Source organism: Colias croceus, chromosome Z (assembly GCF_905220415.1).
Source record: "Colias croceus chromosome Z, ilColCroc2.1".
Lineage (NCBI taxonomy): Eukaryota > Metazoa > Arthropoda > Insecta > Lepidoptera > Pieridae > Colias > Colias croceus.
In genome coordinates, this window is record NC_059568.1 from 4,644,955 (window position 1) to 4,661,573 (window position 16,619).

The window sequence follows — 16,619 nt, forward strand, 5'->3', positions numbered from 1 at the left end:
AGCCGCGCGTTTAAGTTGAACGTTTGTGTAGACGAAGACGGGTTATTGCGCTTGAGAGGACGGATTAACGCAGCCGACGTTCCGGAAATTAGAAAACGGCCGGTCCTACTCGATGGCAAGCACCCGCTCACACGTCTTATCGTTCTCAAGGAACACCGTGAAAACGCTCACATCGGTCGCGAACACGTAGTAAATAATTTACGGCAAAAATATTGGGTGATAGGCATACGCGCCGTAGTAAAATCAGTTATAAGTAAATGTGTCACATGCACGGTGAAGAGACGCAACCCAAGTGTGCCCATAAAGGGCAACCTACCGCGGGTACGACTAGACATGTATTCCCGTCCATTCGCGAGTACAGGGGTAGATTGTTTCGGCCCGATGACGGTCACGGTAGGTAGGCGCAGAGAGAAACGGTGGGGAATGCTATTCACGTGTATGACGACGCGCGCGATACATTTAGAAATTTTACATAGTTTGAGTACGGACTCAGCCATAATGGCATTGCGTAGGATGGCCGCGCGACGCGGATGGCCAGCGGTTATAATGAGCGATAACGGTACTAACTTTCGCGGCTCCGACGTCGAATTAAGACGCGCCTACGCAGAGTGGCTTCCAGAGTTGGAAGGATGCGCGCTGGGAAGAAGAACGAAGTGGAGGTTCATCGACCCGGGCGCACCCAACCAAGGGGGTAGCTGGGAACGACAAATTCGTACAGTAAAGAGCGCATTGTCAGTTATATTGAATGAACAAGCACCCCGGGACGAAGTGCTACAGACGTTGATGAACGAGGTCGAGTTCACAGTAAACTCGCGACCGCTTACGCACGTTTCCGTCGACCCTGAAGACCCAGAGGCGTTAACTCCGAACCACTTCTTACTAGGAACGGCAGACGGTATGCCAGTGTTAGGATCCAGTAACCGGTTAGATAAGCGGGTTTGGCGAGTTTCGCAAGCGTTAGCCGACGCTTTCTGGGCTAGATGGGTTAGGGAATATTTGCCTACGCTTACACCTAGGGGAGACGCGGTACGGTCGACACCAAACGTCAAGGAAGGGGACGTAGTGTTGATAACAGACGGAATATTACCGGGCAACGTGTGGCCTCTAGGGCAAGTAGAACGTGTGTACGAAGGGACGGACAAGGTGGTGCGAAGCGCCGACGTAAGGACCAAGGGGGGGATTTTTAGGCGACCCGTGAGGAGGTTAGTCGTCCTCCCGATAAATGAAGGCTCCGAGGTTCTGCGCCGGGGGGAGGATGTTACGGACGACAACCTAATCCTATAATGTAAATAGTCTCACCACCTGTAATTGTCTAAGTAGTTTTATTGTTTAATGTCATTCGTGTGTTTTATTATATACAGTTTTAAAGTTTTATTTGTGTTATTAATGTGTAATTCAATTAGAGAATTTTATATTTTATCATTGTATGTAACGTAGTAATGTATTCGGTAGACGCACGATAGTTTTGCCACCGTCGGGTGTATACTCTGTAAAAATGCACCTCTAGCCTACGGGGTACGGCGTCTTACCCACCGTCGGGAGTAATCCCTATAGTTTTGTATAAAGAAGGCGACTTTTGACCGTAAAAACACACCACTCATCACTAGTCAAGAGCTCGTCACTTGAGCAACAGCAAGAAGCAAGAAGTCTCGCGGTCAACAGTCGTCGCTCAGTATACCTACCGCTATTGTAAATAGTAAGAAGAAATTGTACGTCGTTATTAAGGAGAAATTGTACGTCGTTATTAAGGAGAAATTGTACGTCGTTATTAAGAAGAAATACAGTCCATTGAATAAAGAAAAGGAGGGTTTTAATTGCATCCCCAATTGGCCCCCCATAACCGTCATTATCAATATAAAGGCTGTGTTCCTAACATCATAATATGTAATGTAATAACATAATATAATAAAATGAAGATGTATTTATTTATATCTTACCTTTGCATGGAAGGTGATCCCATACTCAAACGCACTGTCAGGGTGTAGTGGCTCCGTCGGGTCCAGCTCATCTTCACTGACTGGATCATAATCGTCTTTATTTTTCTTCTTAGCCCACTTCGCGAATAACTTCATGGGCACGCGCTTCCACGTTCGTGCATTTAAAAAAAAACGAACGTAACGTGTGTTTTTCCCGCGCTTAAACATTGCTCATGATTGTAACACGGGGTTGAAAATGTCCGCTGCGATGCGTCCTGTAACAAAGAAATTGTTTTTAATAGGTATAAAGACTTACAGTGGTGCAGACGAAGCTACGTACCTATGGATTATTATTAAAATGAATCGACATATAGGTTACTTAGCAGTTAGCGTAAAACTCGGCTTTTTTAAACGTGTTTTAAGGCTCAAGGAAGGTTCTTGTGATGAAAAAAAAAACAGGGCAATGAAGAAAGAAGAGAAACTAAACTTCCATTTAAACTTTAATTTTACTAAAATAGAAACACCATCAAAAAGATCATCATTAAAACATGTCATAAAATAGAATTTTCTCTTTTATAAGTTGGTTAAAAGTATCTGTTAACACCGCCCAGTGTATTTGTCACTAAGCCGCTTAGCTCGAGACGACGGCAGTGATAGCGCAATCTTATCTAGACACGCGGCAGCGTGTCAAGCCGAGTTCAAGCGAAGAGAACTGGCGAGCAGCAGCCGTGTGTATATTTACACGAACCATTTCGAGCCACTTTTCACCCCCTTATAACTCGAAAACTATTTAAGTTAAATAAACCAAATTTGGTACATATCAAGAGGACCTCAAGATAAACAAGAACCTTAAATTTCATAAATACAGATTAAACAGTTGCGCAGATATTAATATCCAAAAATCGCAATTTTTAAGACTGACTGACTTATAGACATATACAAAACCTAACCCACTTCCAGATGACCTAGAAAGTTCAAATTTTGTAATCAGCTAGGTAATAGTGAGTGTACAAAGAAAAAAATCAGAAAATACTGAATTTATTTGTATTTAATTTTTTTTTCAATGACATTAATTTTGTTTGTATGGAAAAATGGAAAAGTTTAAAAAAATAGAAAATAGTATATTCACCTTACTAGTCTTAAAAAATAGATCAAAACTAGTCAGTGGCCGAAAAAAATTTTGAAATCCATCAATAAATGACTGAGATATAGATTATTGAAGTTTACATATTTTAGCGCGAAACATCTGTAGATTCGATGCGCCTCTGACATCACACTCACTCGCGCTAGTATCGCTAGGGCGGATTACTTCGATTGCATGATTTCTTTATTCAAAACTATTATTAAACGTAAAATAAAAGAAAATTGTAATAAAAATATTGCTCATACAGTTAAAAATAATATATAATTTTACAAATTCACATTTCTTTATTCTTTATTTATGAGTGTTTAGTTTATTTTTAATTTCAGTGTAATGGAAGAAGGCTTTGTCGAAGGTCGAAATGATTTAATTTGCGTAATATTAATATTAATATAAGTGAAACATCTTTAGGCGCGTTTAGAGTAAAATTTCAAAATCTCGTCATGGAGTAAAGCGACGATTCTTCTACAACGATCTTTGCATCTTTGTAATAGTGTGTGTACATATTCACGCTGGATGTTTAGAAAATCATGTAATCTTTTAAACAGAAAACGAGTTTAAAAAATTTCAGATAATGACGGGGCAATGTGCGCTGACATTCATAACATACAAGAAAATATAGAAAATAATACTAAACAAACCATACAAAGAATCCGCAAGAAAAAATATAAAAAAAATCGTATATAAAAAGTATTATATTCATAAAGTACCTAAATCAAATTTGCAGAGTAATTTTCTGTACAAAAAGTAATGATATCCCACCAAAAACATAAATGTAAAAATTGGAGCCGAGTTCAATCGTTGACTTAATTTGCCAAAAAAGAAATGAGATCTAATTAATGTGTGCCAAGTTCTGCAGACAGTCCAGAAATTTATTTATAAAGATGTATTAAGTTCTTAGGTTGACTGAAAACTCAATTGTTTTATTTTCCCTTAGAGAACAATGTTTATTCCAAAATATAACTTTTTTAATTTGAATAATATAATTATTTTCACAAAGGAAACAACTAATGACCTATTGAACCCCATAATTTGATGAGGCTAGTTTTACATACTGTTTATATTTTGTGAAGTTCTAAAAACTAGCCTCATCAAATTATTGGGTTCAATAGGTCATTAGTTGTTTGCTTTGTGAAAATAATTATATTATTCAAATTATAAAAGTTATATTTTGGAATAAACATTGTTCTCTAAGGGAAAATAAAACAATTGAGTTTTCAGTCAACCTAAGAACTTAATACATCTTTATAAATAAATTTCTGGACTGTCTGCAGAACTTGGCACACATTAATTAGATCTCATTTCTTTTTTGGCAAATTAAGTCAACGATTGAACTCGGCTCCAATTTTTACATTTATGTTTTTGGTGGGATTAACTTTTCGTATTTCGTGTTAGTACCTACTGTGTAGTGGACATGCATCTTTATTCAATAAAGCATTCTTGCTTTATGATGATTTTTGAAGTTAGTAGACATAAAAAACTAACTAGCCGATTTGTTAAGATAATTTACCGTCTAATAAGACGAAATTTGTTATTATTTTTTAATTTAATTTAGATAATGGTTCACTACATTGCGTTGGTAAGCACTTTTCATGACTTGCATTAATTGTAACATAACATATTGTGAATAGTTTGCAAGTACATAAAACGAAAGAGCAAAAATTGTTTCAGACATACACCTGGAATGAATAAATGCATTTTTATGATTTACCGTCTTTATTTGACTTGCACAAACCAAATTTTCAAGATAAACACTTTTATTTAAAAAAGGCATCACAAAGAAAGTTTACCTACAACGACAAAGTTATGAAAACTCATACATTATGAATAAAAAACTTTGTATGCAGCACAGGCTAGAAATTAATGTAATTTTAAAAAGAATGATAATTATTAATTAACCAATTTTTTTGCAAATGCAAATCTGAAACGGGATTTAAGTTTACTTCTTTATCAAAAATACGCTATTCGCGTCATTTTTTTTTTTTTAAGTGAAACTTCTTTATCGGGGTTGGACAAAAATTTAGTGTAACATTTTTGCGTTACGCTGTAGGCGTGACATTTTTGCGTTACGCCGTAGGCGTGACATTTTTGCGTTACGCCGTAGGCGTGACATTTTTGCGTTACGCGCCAACTTTTTCTTATCCCTAAGTTTCACTTCTTACGTGTGTACTCTATTACACGCACACATTTTTTTTTTTTTTTTGTATTTCGTATTTGATTTTGAAACACGTTGTATAAATGAGTGGCCAACGTGTGAACTTGTATTATTTGCACATTATTATAGTTATTTAATTATTTATCCTTACCCTTGAACATTGTACGAACAAATAATACTAATACTACCAAATAATGTACTTCCGAAGACCGCAAGACTTCTGTCTAAAGTAAAACCTTGGTAAAACTGAAGCTAGCGAACTCAGAGCGAATTTTAAAGAGCTTTGAATATTTCAAACTTATTCTAGCCAAATAAAATGTTCGGTCCACAAATTTCGTATTGTACAGTTTTCTGAACAATATTTTCCACACAATATTTCTTATTTTGCATGTGTAGAAATGTATCTATTAACAAGATTTTATTAGCTTCATCTGTATTTTGTATGAAGCCGACGGACGCGACGTGTTAGTATGTAACCGACTCTTTAAACTCGATTTTGACCCACTTTAAACGGCAGATTTAATTCAGACATTGCACACTTATCAAAAATTGGTGACAACACGATAATTTCATGAGTTTTTAACGTGTTTATAGTTTTTTTTTTTATAACTAAATTACTAAATTGTTGTATTTATAGCTATACGAATGGGTTACGCCATGCGGTGGAAATAACGAGCCGACAAATAACAAACCAATTATCTCCCATTACACACAGCGAAAACTTATCGAAACACGAGGAAAGAAACTGTCGATAGTCTAATGAAAACGATTAATGAAGCTCTATTGCTCTTCGAACGTTTTCCTTTTCTACAACTGTCTTTGTAAAAGCTCTTGAAACCTATTTTATAAGGCAGTGAAAAATGACACCACTTTATATGAAACTTGTAAGAGGAAAGTCATTAAGCCAAGATAATTAAACTTAATGACATAGAAAATGATCCATCCTGTGGTTGTTTTATAGTCGTAACAAGAATGGATCTAACTAATTTGTTTTCCTGTATGTAGAGGCTTCGGCTTCGAAAAGAAATTTAATCAATAATGTAGTCTCAATTTCATGAATAATGTAGTGTTGATTATAATGGCACTCTTTTTAAAAATTTCAAGACGATAACAATATGTACATTTCGTTCAAAAACAAAAATACGTAACTACGTTCTGCTATTTTATACATGACTGTTTTTCACATTAGAAGCAAGCATCATAAACGTAATTGAAACTTCGCGAAATTCTAAATCGTATTTCGAATACGTCCTTAATTACACGTTCAACTCAATTTAACATATGCATGACAGCAATGCAATATATGTAACATACAGTATGACGCGTAATAAACACGCTTGCTGAGATCTCGTACTGTATGCAAACTAATGACAGTAATGTTTAATTTTAAGACTGTTCACTGCTTTGTATGAAGAGACTACATCACTGATTAAGATACAGGGTTGCCAATATCCTATTAATAACATGAATAAGTTTGGATGTAGTAGGTAATAGAATTCACTGGTGTTTGCACGACTGAAGAGACTTTGAAAAGATTTCCTCTACAAAGCTGTCTAAATTTTCTACTCTAAAAACTTGCCATTTAAAAAAAATGTTCTTAATATCTAGTTCTCAAATAACTCGTTACTAAAATTTTAAAATACTAGCTTAGAAATATTCAACCTCTTCCCTTTATAGTTATTTTATTTATATTGTTAAATAAGACAAGTATCAAATACAACCAACCCTATTAAATCAATGTTAACAAGCAGAAAATGGATAAGATTCATTTTAATTAAGTTTTTAAGTAAACAGCAGCCCTACTCCAATCACTGATTGAGAAGTTACTCGTAGCTTCTTAGTCTTGGTTTCCGAACATTAATGACTTTTAGGTTAACCGATTCCGAACTTTTATTTGCCAACAAATTTAAAACAATTTCCCGACGTCTAATTTGTTTCAAAATTAGTGTCTTTGATACTTGAATAATGGAGGATCTCTTTCGTCAGACAACGTAAAAATTAATTAGGGCTGATGCGTGGAATTTTGTATTAAGATTCTATAGATTAAACTACACGAAGAGAGATTATGCGTATAAATAAGGCTTTGAAAAATCCGATTTCAGTTGTTTTGTGGAAATATGGGATTCTTGTTAATCTTCTCGGATTAATTATTTAAACTAAATGTGATTTTAATTTTAAATTCGCAAGTTTGGTTTTTAAATTTAATTTCTTCTACAATGTTATACTTAGTTAACATTTTATTAATTATAAAAAAATTATACCCAGAGAATTATTTATTTGTTCAAAAGCGCAAAGCTTACATTTCAATCTCAACAATTTTCTTTTCATTCTAAACAAATATACAAGTGTCGATGCTTGACGAATTCACACCGTATAATTTACAGAATAATTTAATTCTCACCAAAAGTTTATGTTGTTAGAACCTTATATCACTGGGCTATACATTGCGTGTTACATTACATGCGTACTGAAAATGTTCCTAATAAAACCCGCAAGGGACTAAAAGCTCCATATTATTTTCGTCCTAAAACGAATCTTATCGTAAAGCTCCGAGGGCGATGTACTGTATAGAGGACATTTCGTCACTTGATAAGGTCTTCAAATGTATACGCGCTCTTATCTTAGTAGTGTAATAATAATTACATACTTCAATAATTCATTAAAGATTTTCTGTCAAAGCTCTTACATTCTAATGAACGTGCGTCGAAAAAATATAAAAGTAATGGTCAGAATTGGATTCTTCGAATTAATTATACTAGAACATTTTTAGTATTGTTTAGTCTATTGGAAAGTTTATTTACAACAAAACTCGGTACTGTAAATACATTAATTAAAATCTGAAAAAAAATACTTTTACTAATTTATATTTTGTCGTAATGTTATTTCTCCAAATTTATATGAGACATTACTTCTGTATACGAAATACATTAAACTATCTCACTATTACTATTCCTAAACCACTGAAAGATAGCAAAGCTTTCAATAACAATCACGAAAACCCATAAGTCAGCATTAAACTAACTGCACTACTTTATTATACAATTCGTCACGCTAAATTGATCACTATAGCTCACCACAAAATACTTCCTACAGCAGCCTAATTAAGAAGTCAATAGGAGCGTATATCCCATTTGCATAATATTACGTATTCGTCGCTTACTGTTCAGTTTCCGGCTTCGCTTGGCCTTCAACATGACCATTCAAATTCAGTTGATATGCTCGTGACATTAGACTGGTCTATGAAGCTACTCGTTTGGAAGCGGCGACATTTTTAGACGCTTGAGCATTCATTTAATTTGACTTTTTTATATTGGGTTAAGAAGTAATAGCTCTTTCACGTTTTGATAAAACGTAGGCTTTATGTAATAAATACTGGGTAAACATGAAAAATATATTAAAAATTGTATTGTGTGTGTAAATACATTTGATTAAAAATTAAATAATTATTATTTATTAGCTATGGATGATAAAAATAACATTATTCTAAAGCTTTTTTTATTATTAAGCTTTATCAAGATTGATTTGAAAATAGTTTCCCGTTTTTCACGAATATGCTATCCCAATTAAGCAATCAAACTACACTAATAAACTAATTCGAATGTAAATTATAACACCACTAAACTTCAGTACACGACAAAATGTAGCTCATATAAATAATTAAATAATACTACATAAAACCTCTTCGTGCACATTTCCTTGTTAAATTAATAGTCGTGTTTCATATCGCATTAAAACTAGTTGTTACTGCCGTTTGTTCTTAGTTAAACAAAGCTTTTGTGACGTGCTTTTCACTTTTAAATTAAGGTTTAAATGAACATTCATTTAGAATTTCATTTTATATTATTCATAAAATAACGCTTGATGTATATTTTAAAAGAATGCCTCTAAGGATTAATAACGTAAAATTTATAGTTATTTTTCGTTCGAATTACAATGAATAGAAATTAAACCAATATAAGTTTGGGAAAAATTGGCGACAACGAGCGAATGACCGGGCTCAATGGTGTGCCATGACTGAGGACAGCAGTGGAAAAACATGGACAAACATGGCTGATGATGATGACGATGAAGTTTGGGAACTCCAGATAACACTATAAAATTAAGAGTAGGTACATAACTGATAACTCATAATAAAAAAAATGTGAGCGTGTACTAGTGTACCCACGTAAGAAGTGAAACTTATTTATGACCTTATTTTTCAAAAAATAATTTACTATATGCAACTTTACAGAAATACGACGAACACGCGTGGCAGGGATAAGAAAAAGATGGCGCGTAACGGAAAAATGTCACGCTTAACGAAAAAATGTTACACTATTTTTTTCAACCCCGATAAAGAAGTTTCACTTCAATTACATAATATTTTATCATAATTAGTCAATAACATATCTAAGAAGTTGTTTATGTTTAGTTATTGCATTTATAACTTACTATACATATATAATTTTGTATGATGTTTATTTATCCGATTTATATTCTTCTGAATAGCAATCGAAAGATTCCGCATAAAATAAATTTGGAGAAAATTTATATTACGGTAGAAGGTCAGCTATTTAATATTATCATCTTTGTTCGATAACGTTCACGGATAATCTTATGACATTCTTCCCAACATTTTCGGTGATCAAAGCCAGAAATCGTATTAAAATCACACATTTATTTCGGAAATCCTCATAAAGTTTACGAGTAAACATTATGCTAATATTACTCTTTGTTATATTAAAATTAGTCCTTTTTTAAACACTATACATAATCTGATATTTATATAGTTAACAAAGAACTTTAATAATTATGACCATTAGTGAAATATCAGTAGTTTGTAAACAATATTATAAGTAACACAAAGTTTAAAATGAAAATACGTCTCTTCTGAGTCTCATTTGACGCGTGTTTGTGACGCTTAATCACTGCTGCAGCGTACGCACGTAGTGTGCATACATTATAACATACATATTACATATATATACAATATACATAGTTACTTACTTTGCTCTTATATTCCGTCACGTTATATTTTACTTTTAATGTATTATTCACAAACATTATAACGACTTGTCAAAAAAATTTAAAACAGGCAAAACGCTGTTATCAATTTTATTAATATTATAATCACAATGCAAAAAATCTTTCCATCTTAAGAAAAATCTAAAATCAACGAATATGTAGCAAACGCAATTATAGACACGATAATGAAGTACTTTGAAAAGATTTAAACGGGAGCCAGATGATAAATCTGCCAATATTATTTATTATTGATGAACCACGTGTACTGAACCTTTAGAGTAGGTAAAGTAGAGTAGGTATATATAAAGTAAGTATGTAAGGAATGTAATAATTATTATGTTAAGCATATATCATATAAATAAACGGCAACATAAGGTATATGTAATAACAGGATAAATTAAGTCATTGCTCATTTTATAAATTGCATAACAATGCATTTGCCTCAGGATTCCTATGGCAATACTCATATAACCTTGATTAACGAGTAAAGTCCGGATCGACACAAGTTATATTTTATCGCGACTTATAACTGTAATAAGAATTTAAAATATATCACTACATAGTATAAAACTAAGTCACTGTCGCTGTCTCTCCGTCCGGAGCAAAATTCATTCCATCCATCTTTCGTCCATTCATCCATTCGTCCATCTTTAAAACTACGCAACAGATTTTGATGCAATTAATTTGAATAGATAAAGTGATTCTTGAGGAAGGTTTTAGTATATAAATTATTAGGTTTTAGACAAAGTAGGCCAAGTTTCAGGTGGAAAGGTATATAATGAAAACTTGAAAATCTATGAATCATCATCACCACCTTTCTTCTCACTATAGGGTCTCTAGTTTTCTTTAAAGGTATAGGTAGTATATTATGACAGAGTATATTATATCCATAACGCAGGTCAAGTGTTAATTGGTTACATTTCAATATAAATTGTCCTTCACTGATTGAAACAATTGTGATGTAATCAATCAAAGTAATCAATATTCATTGAAGTGATTGAAGTTAATTTTTGCACACTCCTCTAGTGTCCGCTATACCTATTGACTTTTTTATTTAAATAACCTTAAATAAATATTGTTCTTGTATTAGTTAATAAGATACATATTATAATGATTTGTTTTATTTAAGGGGTTACCAATATAGCAATATTTATAAAATTATAACTAAGCCACAAAAATACAGAATATTAAATCTAATATAATTCTACCTATCGTAATACCGTAAAATTATCCTGAATATATAAAACTTTTGCTTTTTAAACAATCGAGTCTGCTTTGTTATTTGATACGAAAAGTTTAGAACACCTAAAATAAGCTGAAAGTTTTTCTTTTTGAGTTCTTTAAAACATTGATATGAACTGAAAATTTTCTTTAGGTAACTCCGCTGAAAAAGCATCAATCATTCGAGATAATTTGCGTCTTTTTTTATTAAAGGAATTTTTAAAATATAACATGCGGGATAGCCTTAGATCATTAAGTAAAAATATGATCTAAGGGGATAGCAGGATATAACTAAAAAATCAAAGTTACTTTAAAACTGACTAAAATCAGACACTTTTTATTAAGTTATTATTTTTTCAATATTGCAGGAACTTAATACAAACCAATAAACAAAAAATATGCAAAGAATCAAAAGAAAAAAAAGTAAGTATACGGACGAACAACATTTTTCTAAATTACACAATTCCTTTTTTTGTTACTAAATATATAGGAAATTCGAGCAAATGTTTTACAATGTATATATATTTCAAAGTTATTTCACATTTTCTGATGAATTCGTAAAGCAAATGAATACATCTAACATAAATATTACGTACCTAATAGTAATATTTCAAAGTGTGAGTAAATACCGTTTTATACCCAAAGGTAGTTACAACTTAAAATTAACACTACATTAAAGACAGAGTTAGAGTTAAAATAATATAATATTTGATAAGGGATAAAAAAATGATTTTGTATTTAACAGCCCGTGTTGATTAAAGTTATGTTTTTAATGTAGGTACTACTCAATAACACTTTTCGTTTAAAAACAAGTTTAACTAAAATGTTAATAATTAAAATGTCCGTTCAACAGTCTTGTAAAAACTCAATATATGTTTAGATTTATTCTTTATAAGAAGGCTTTGTATCATTTGAATATGTACTTACTTTACATAAATAAAAATATACTATTACTATTAATTAAATTACCAAGCTGTTTGCGAGAGAATAACCATCTATTGCAATTTTAAAATTAAAGAATTTGTTCATTATAGGTAAATTTCAAGTTTAAACTTCCTTAGACGTTCAAAGCAACGTGCAGAAGTAAATTTAAAATAAAATTTAATTAAAATCATACCAACACAATTTAAGCTCAAGGGACCTTGAGATTTCTAAAGCGCTTGAACAGGTGGTAAAGGTCAATGACCTATCAAGGTTACGGGCAGGAAGCGAGTCGAGTGTAAAAGCTCTATAGACTCATTATTTACCGTAACATTACTTTATTTTAATTACGTAAGTGATATAAGATCCTTGCGTTCATAGAGTAATTAACTAATTAGACTTGATATAGAAAGTAAGTCAATCCGCATCAATGATAGGGGTTGGTTGGTTGAAATCTTATAGAGAGTAGAGTTACTTAATGATATTAAAAATAATTTTATTGTTACTAGCGGTCCGACCCGGCTTCGCCCGTGGTACATATTTACGTTTTCTCTACATAAGAACCATCCTCGTACTTCAAGGAATATAATAAAAAAATAATTATAGAAATCGGTTCAGCCGTTCATACGTGATGCCGTGACAACGCGAAACGGGTTTCATTTTTATATATATAGATTATTGAAAAATCGGTAATGACTTTTGTGATAGAGCCGTTTTACAATTAGTACAAAAATTTAATTCGCTATGAAGGTTCCCATCTTCATCATAAATAATCTCAATTTATCTGCTATCTATTTATTTGTAACACTGCACTAACAAGTGTAAAAAATGAATAAAAAGGATAGGGAAATAGTTGTCGTTTATAATAGTGTTGAAGTTAAACGAATAACTTGATGATGAGAATGCTTTAACAAACGTTTTAAAATAGGGAAGTTGGGATGCAATTACGGTGAAAGAAATTGTACTGAAGAATTATGAATTGTTCATTTTATAGTCACTTTGTTGCAGTATAAACCACAAATGCAATCGGTAAAGTAATAGATATATTATTGTAATAAACATTTAGTTTGTAACTATGTAGAATATTACAATAATTATCTTATGAATCAAAAATATTAAATATTATTTAGAACAGTATATATTTAAATGGGATTGCCAAATTGTCTGTGATTGCCCCACAAGGAACAAATCATTTGCAAATTATACACTCGACAAGTTTATATTTTTTGAATATTCATAGTGCGCCTCATTGTTTGACAAAATAGACATAGCTCCATAAGACGTCCACTCACAAGGACACAAAAGTTCATGATCAACCATCTTACCACGTAATATGTCCAGTGTGGATAAGTGACAGCGCTATTAGAGGTCTTCTAGCGCCATCACTTTCCCACAATGTAAATAATACTGTTTTAAAACTTCATTCTAACCCCCCAAGCATTGATTGATAGACATTCTTGTCCCAACTTTGCCTAGCATACAAATTTATTAATCCCCATAATAAAACTTCCCTAACTTTTACGAATTGGACCAATTTTACACAGCAATCGAAGTTAGTCGCCGTGGGTGGTATAGTTTATTTTTCCTTACCAACTAAAACTTATGTAAACTACGTGAACGGGAATTGAATAAGGTAAGACAGATTTAAGACACGTTTTTAAGTATCCTTGAAATGGAGTTGACTAGTGCTGATTTACACAGGGTCAGTAACTGACTACAAATTCGAGGCAAATCAGTGCTGACCCGAAAAAAAACCCTGTGTAAACAGATTTGAAGTCAGTACAGAGGCTTGAAGTCTATGTAAACAATCAAAGTCAGTCACGGCGCCGAGATTCGGCGCTGCGACTGACTCGTCTACTGACCCTGTGTAAATCAGCACTAACGCTAGTAAATTTATTCCGGTTGACGTCATATAGCGGATAAAACAATATTATAATGACACATATTATTGATAAAGAATGCATTAAGTATGTAGGCTGTGTTCAATCTTATATCGTTTGTTAATTTGGGATTGTATTGACATATTTTTGTCTGTTTAATAAATGATTGCAATATGACAATTTCCAAGCTTTATCCCATACCCATAGAACTTTTTTTGTGTCCCTCGTACAATAATATCTAACATCTTAGCCTATCTTATTTATTTAGATGTAAAATTCCATAGAAAAATTCTTCTTATTAACATCGCTGCTGATTCTTCTAAACATGGTGTTTGTTGAATTGTATATAAGTCAAGTGGGACTTATTTCGATCTATAAAACAGGAAAGCATAACCAACCGAGCGAACTGACCCGTCAGAACAACTCAGATATATATAGCCCAATACCTTTACCCTTGTACAAATGCCTATAATAGAATATATAATTATCGCAAATTCTGTTAAAGATACGAAAGGTAAGGTAAGATAGACGTCAGTCACGAACAGATCATCTATCTTTTTGATACTCTTTAGGTAGAGATACTATGCTATGGTTGGTACTTGAAGGGCTTTTATGTATTATACAGTTTTTTTAATTAATTCTTAGAATAAACATTCCTATACAAAAATACAAAATTGTAATTGTATTTAAAAATAAACGTATTAGTCTACATACTGTTCCTTTGACTGTCTTTCAAGTCAATTATTTGTGATAATGCAAAAGCACTTCTCGAATAAGATATAATTGCGGAGTTAAAAAGTAGTTGTTTTAGTCTAAATTTAATAAATCTGTCCATATATTATGTAACTTATTAGGTTAGTACATCTATAAGTATATTATCTACTAAGACTAGCCGTCATAACCTAAAGTTGATCCAGAATTAATCATTATTATAATCTATTAAAATTTCAATCATAATAAGTATGTCTCAATTTCATTATACACATTTGTATGATTATTTATCAAATTAATAACATTTTAATTCAATGAGATTTACAAAGTCGTAATGGTACTGTAATACGCACAAGCCGACAAAGTAATCCAAAGCTTTTAAAAGCTTAAGAGGATTTAAAAGAAATAAATTATTATCAATATGAAACATAGACTGGAGAGATAAATTTGTATAAAATATTTATAGTTTTTATTAATCCATTTAAAACCTTTGTACTGTAATATTAATATTCCGTGTAAGAACAAATTAATATCAATATAATATTTTAAATACGGATTACTTTGTAATCTTGCATAGGGACTCGTTCCGTAATTGCTTGCACTTATTGTGAAAACGCTAATTGAATCATAGCTAAGCTAAACATTAGCTATAATTAAGTAAGGCTTAAATTAATAATTTCACCATTACTATACTACAATAATCAATATATACAAAATACGAGAACAGCCTTAAATAGTAAGCCAGCGAGTGTTAAATTGTATTTAAATAAATAAATCATTTATTTACACCATTATATGTAACCATACATTATAAACATTTAATGACCTAGGCTATATAATATATAAAGAATAAATTAATCATTACTATACTACAATAAATAACCAACAACCAACATATACAACACACGTGAGAAGCAATCGCGATGGTACATATTATACGCTCATATACGCTATATACGCTATATACGCTCATAGCCAAAAAGTAAAAGAATCAACATTATACAACATACGATCGCTATACGATCCGCAGCCTAAAAGTAAAAGGCGTTAAAAGTAAGCCGCCGAGCGTTATCGTCCAACTTGCACATGGAAGCCGTGACCCCACGACAAGTTCACTTCCTACGTTACGTAAGCTAACGATAAAGCACGCCCAAACAATAGGCTGTTAAGGCGTATGCGTTGAATTAACTATTCGCACCGAAACTTTATAGTCGCATAGGGAAATGTGTGTACACGTAGGAAATAGGAGTTTGTGTACTATTAAATGTTCAGCCTCTGTTATTTTTACTGCAGAACTTAATTCTTTAAGTTATATCCTTTTAGGAAGTACCATGAGACGAATTAAAGTTTGTAGTCACAAAGGGATAAATTTGTGTGTGTGTCTAGTAAATAGGAGTTTGTGTGTGTATGCAGGTTTATATGCCTGTAGGAATACTATGAAAGATCGCGTCAGTATAATAATTAATCCATACTAATATTATAAATGCGAAAGTAACTCTGTCTGTCTGTCTGTTACTCAATCACGCATGAACTACTGAACCAATTTTCATGAAATTTGGTATGGAGATATTTTGATACCTGAGAACGGACATAGGCTACTTTTTGTCCTGGGAAAATGACGCAATCCCGGAAATCCCACGGGAACGGGAACTTTGCGGGTTTTTCTTTGA

The 16,619-nt window shown here is 32.4% G+C and overlaps 1 protein-coding gene across 3 annotated transcripts in view; it reads right to left on the reverse strand.

Moving 5' to 3' along the window:
• Positions 1-16,619, reverse strand: part of LOC123705435 (carboxyl-terminal PDZ ligand of neuronal nitric oxide synthase protein) — a 171,167-nt gene that overhangs the window by 131,636 nt on the left and 22,912 nt on the right. For all 3 annotated transcript variants that reach the window (XM_045654198.1, XM_045654196.1, XM_045654194.1), the window contains exon 2: positions 1,938-2,191. In XM_045654198.1, the coding sequence (XP_045510154.1) occupies positions 1,938-2,144 (207 nt within the window). In that variant the 5' untranslated portion in view covers positions 2,145-2,191. The remainder of the gene's footprint in view (positions 1-1,937; positions 2,192-16,619) is intronic.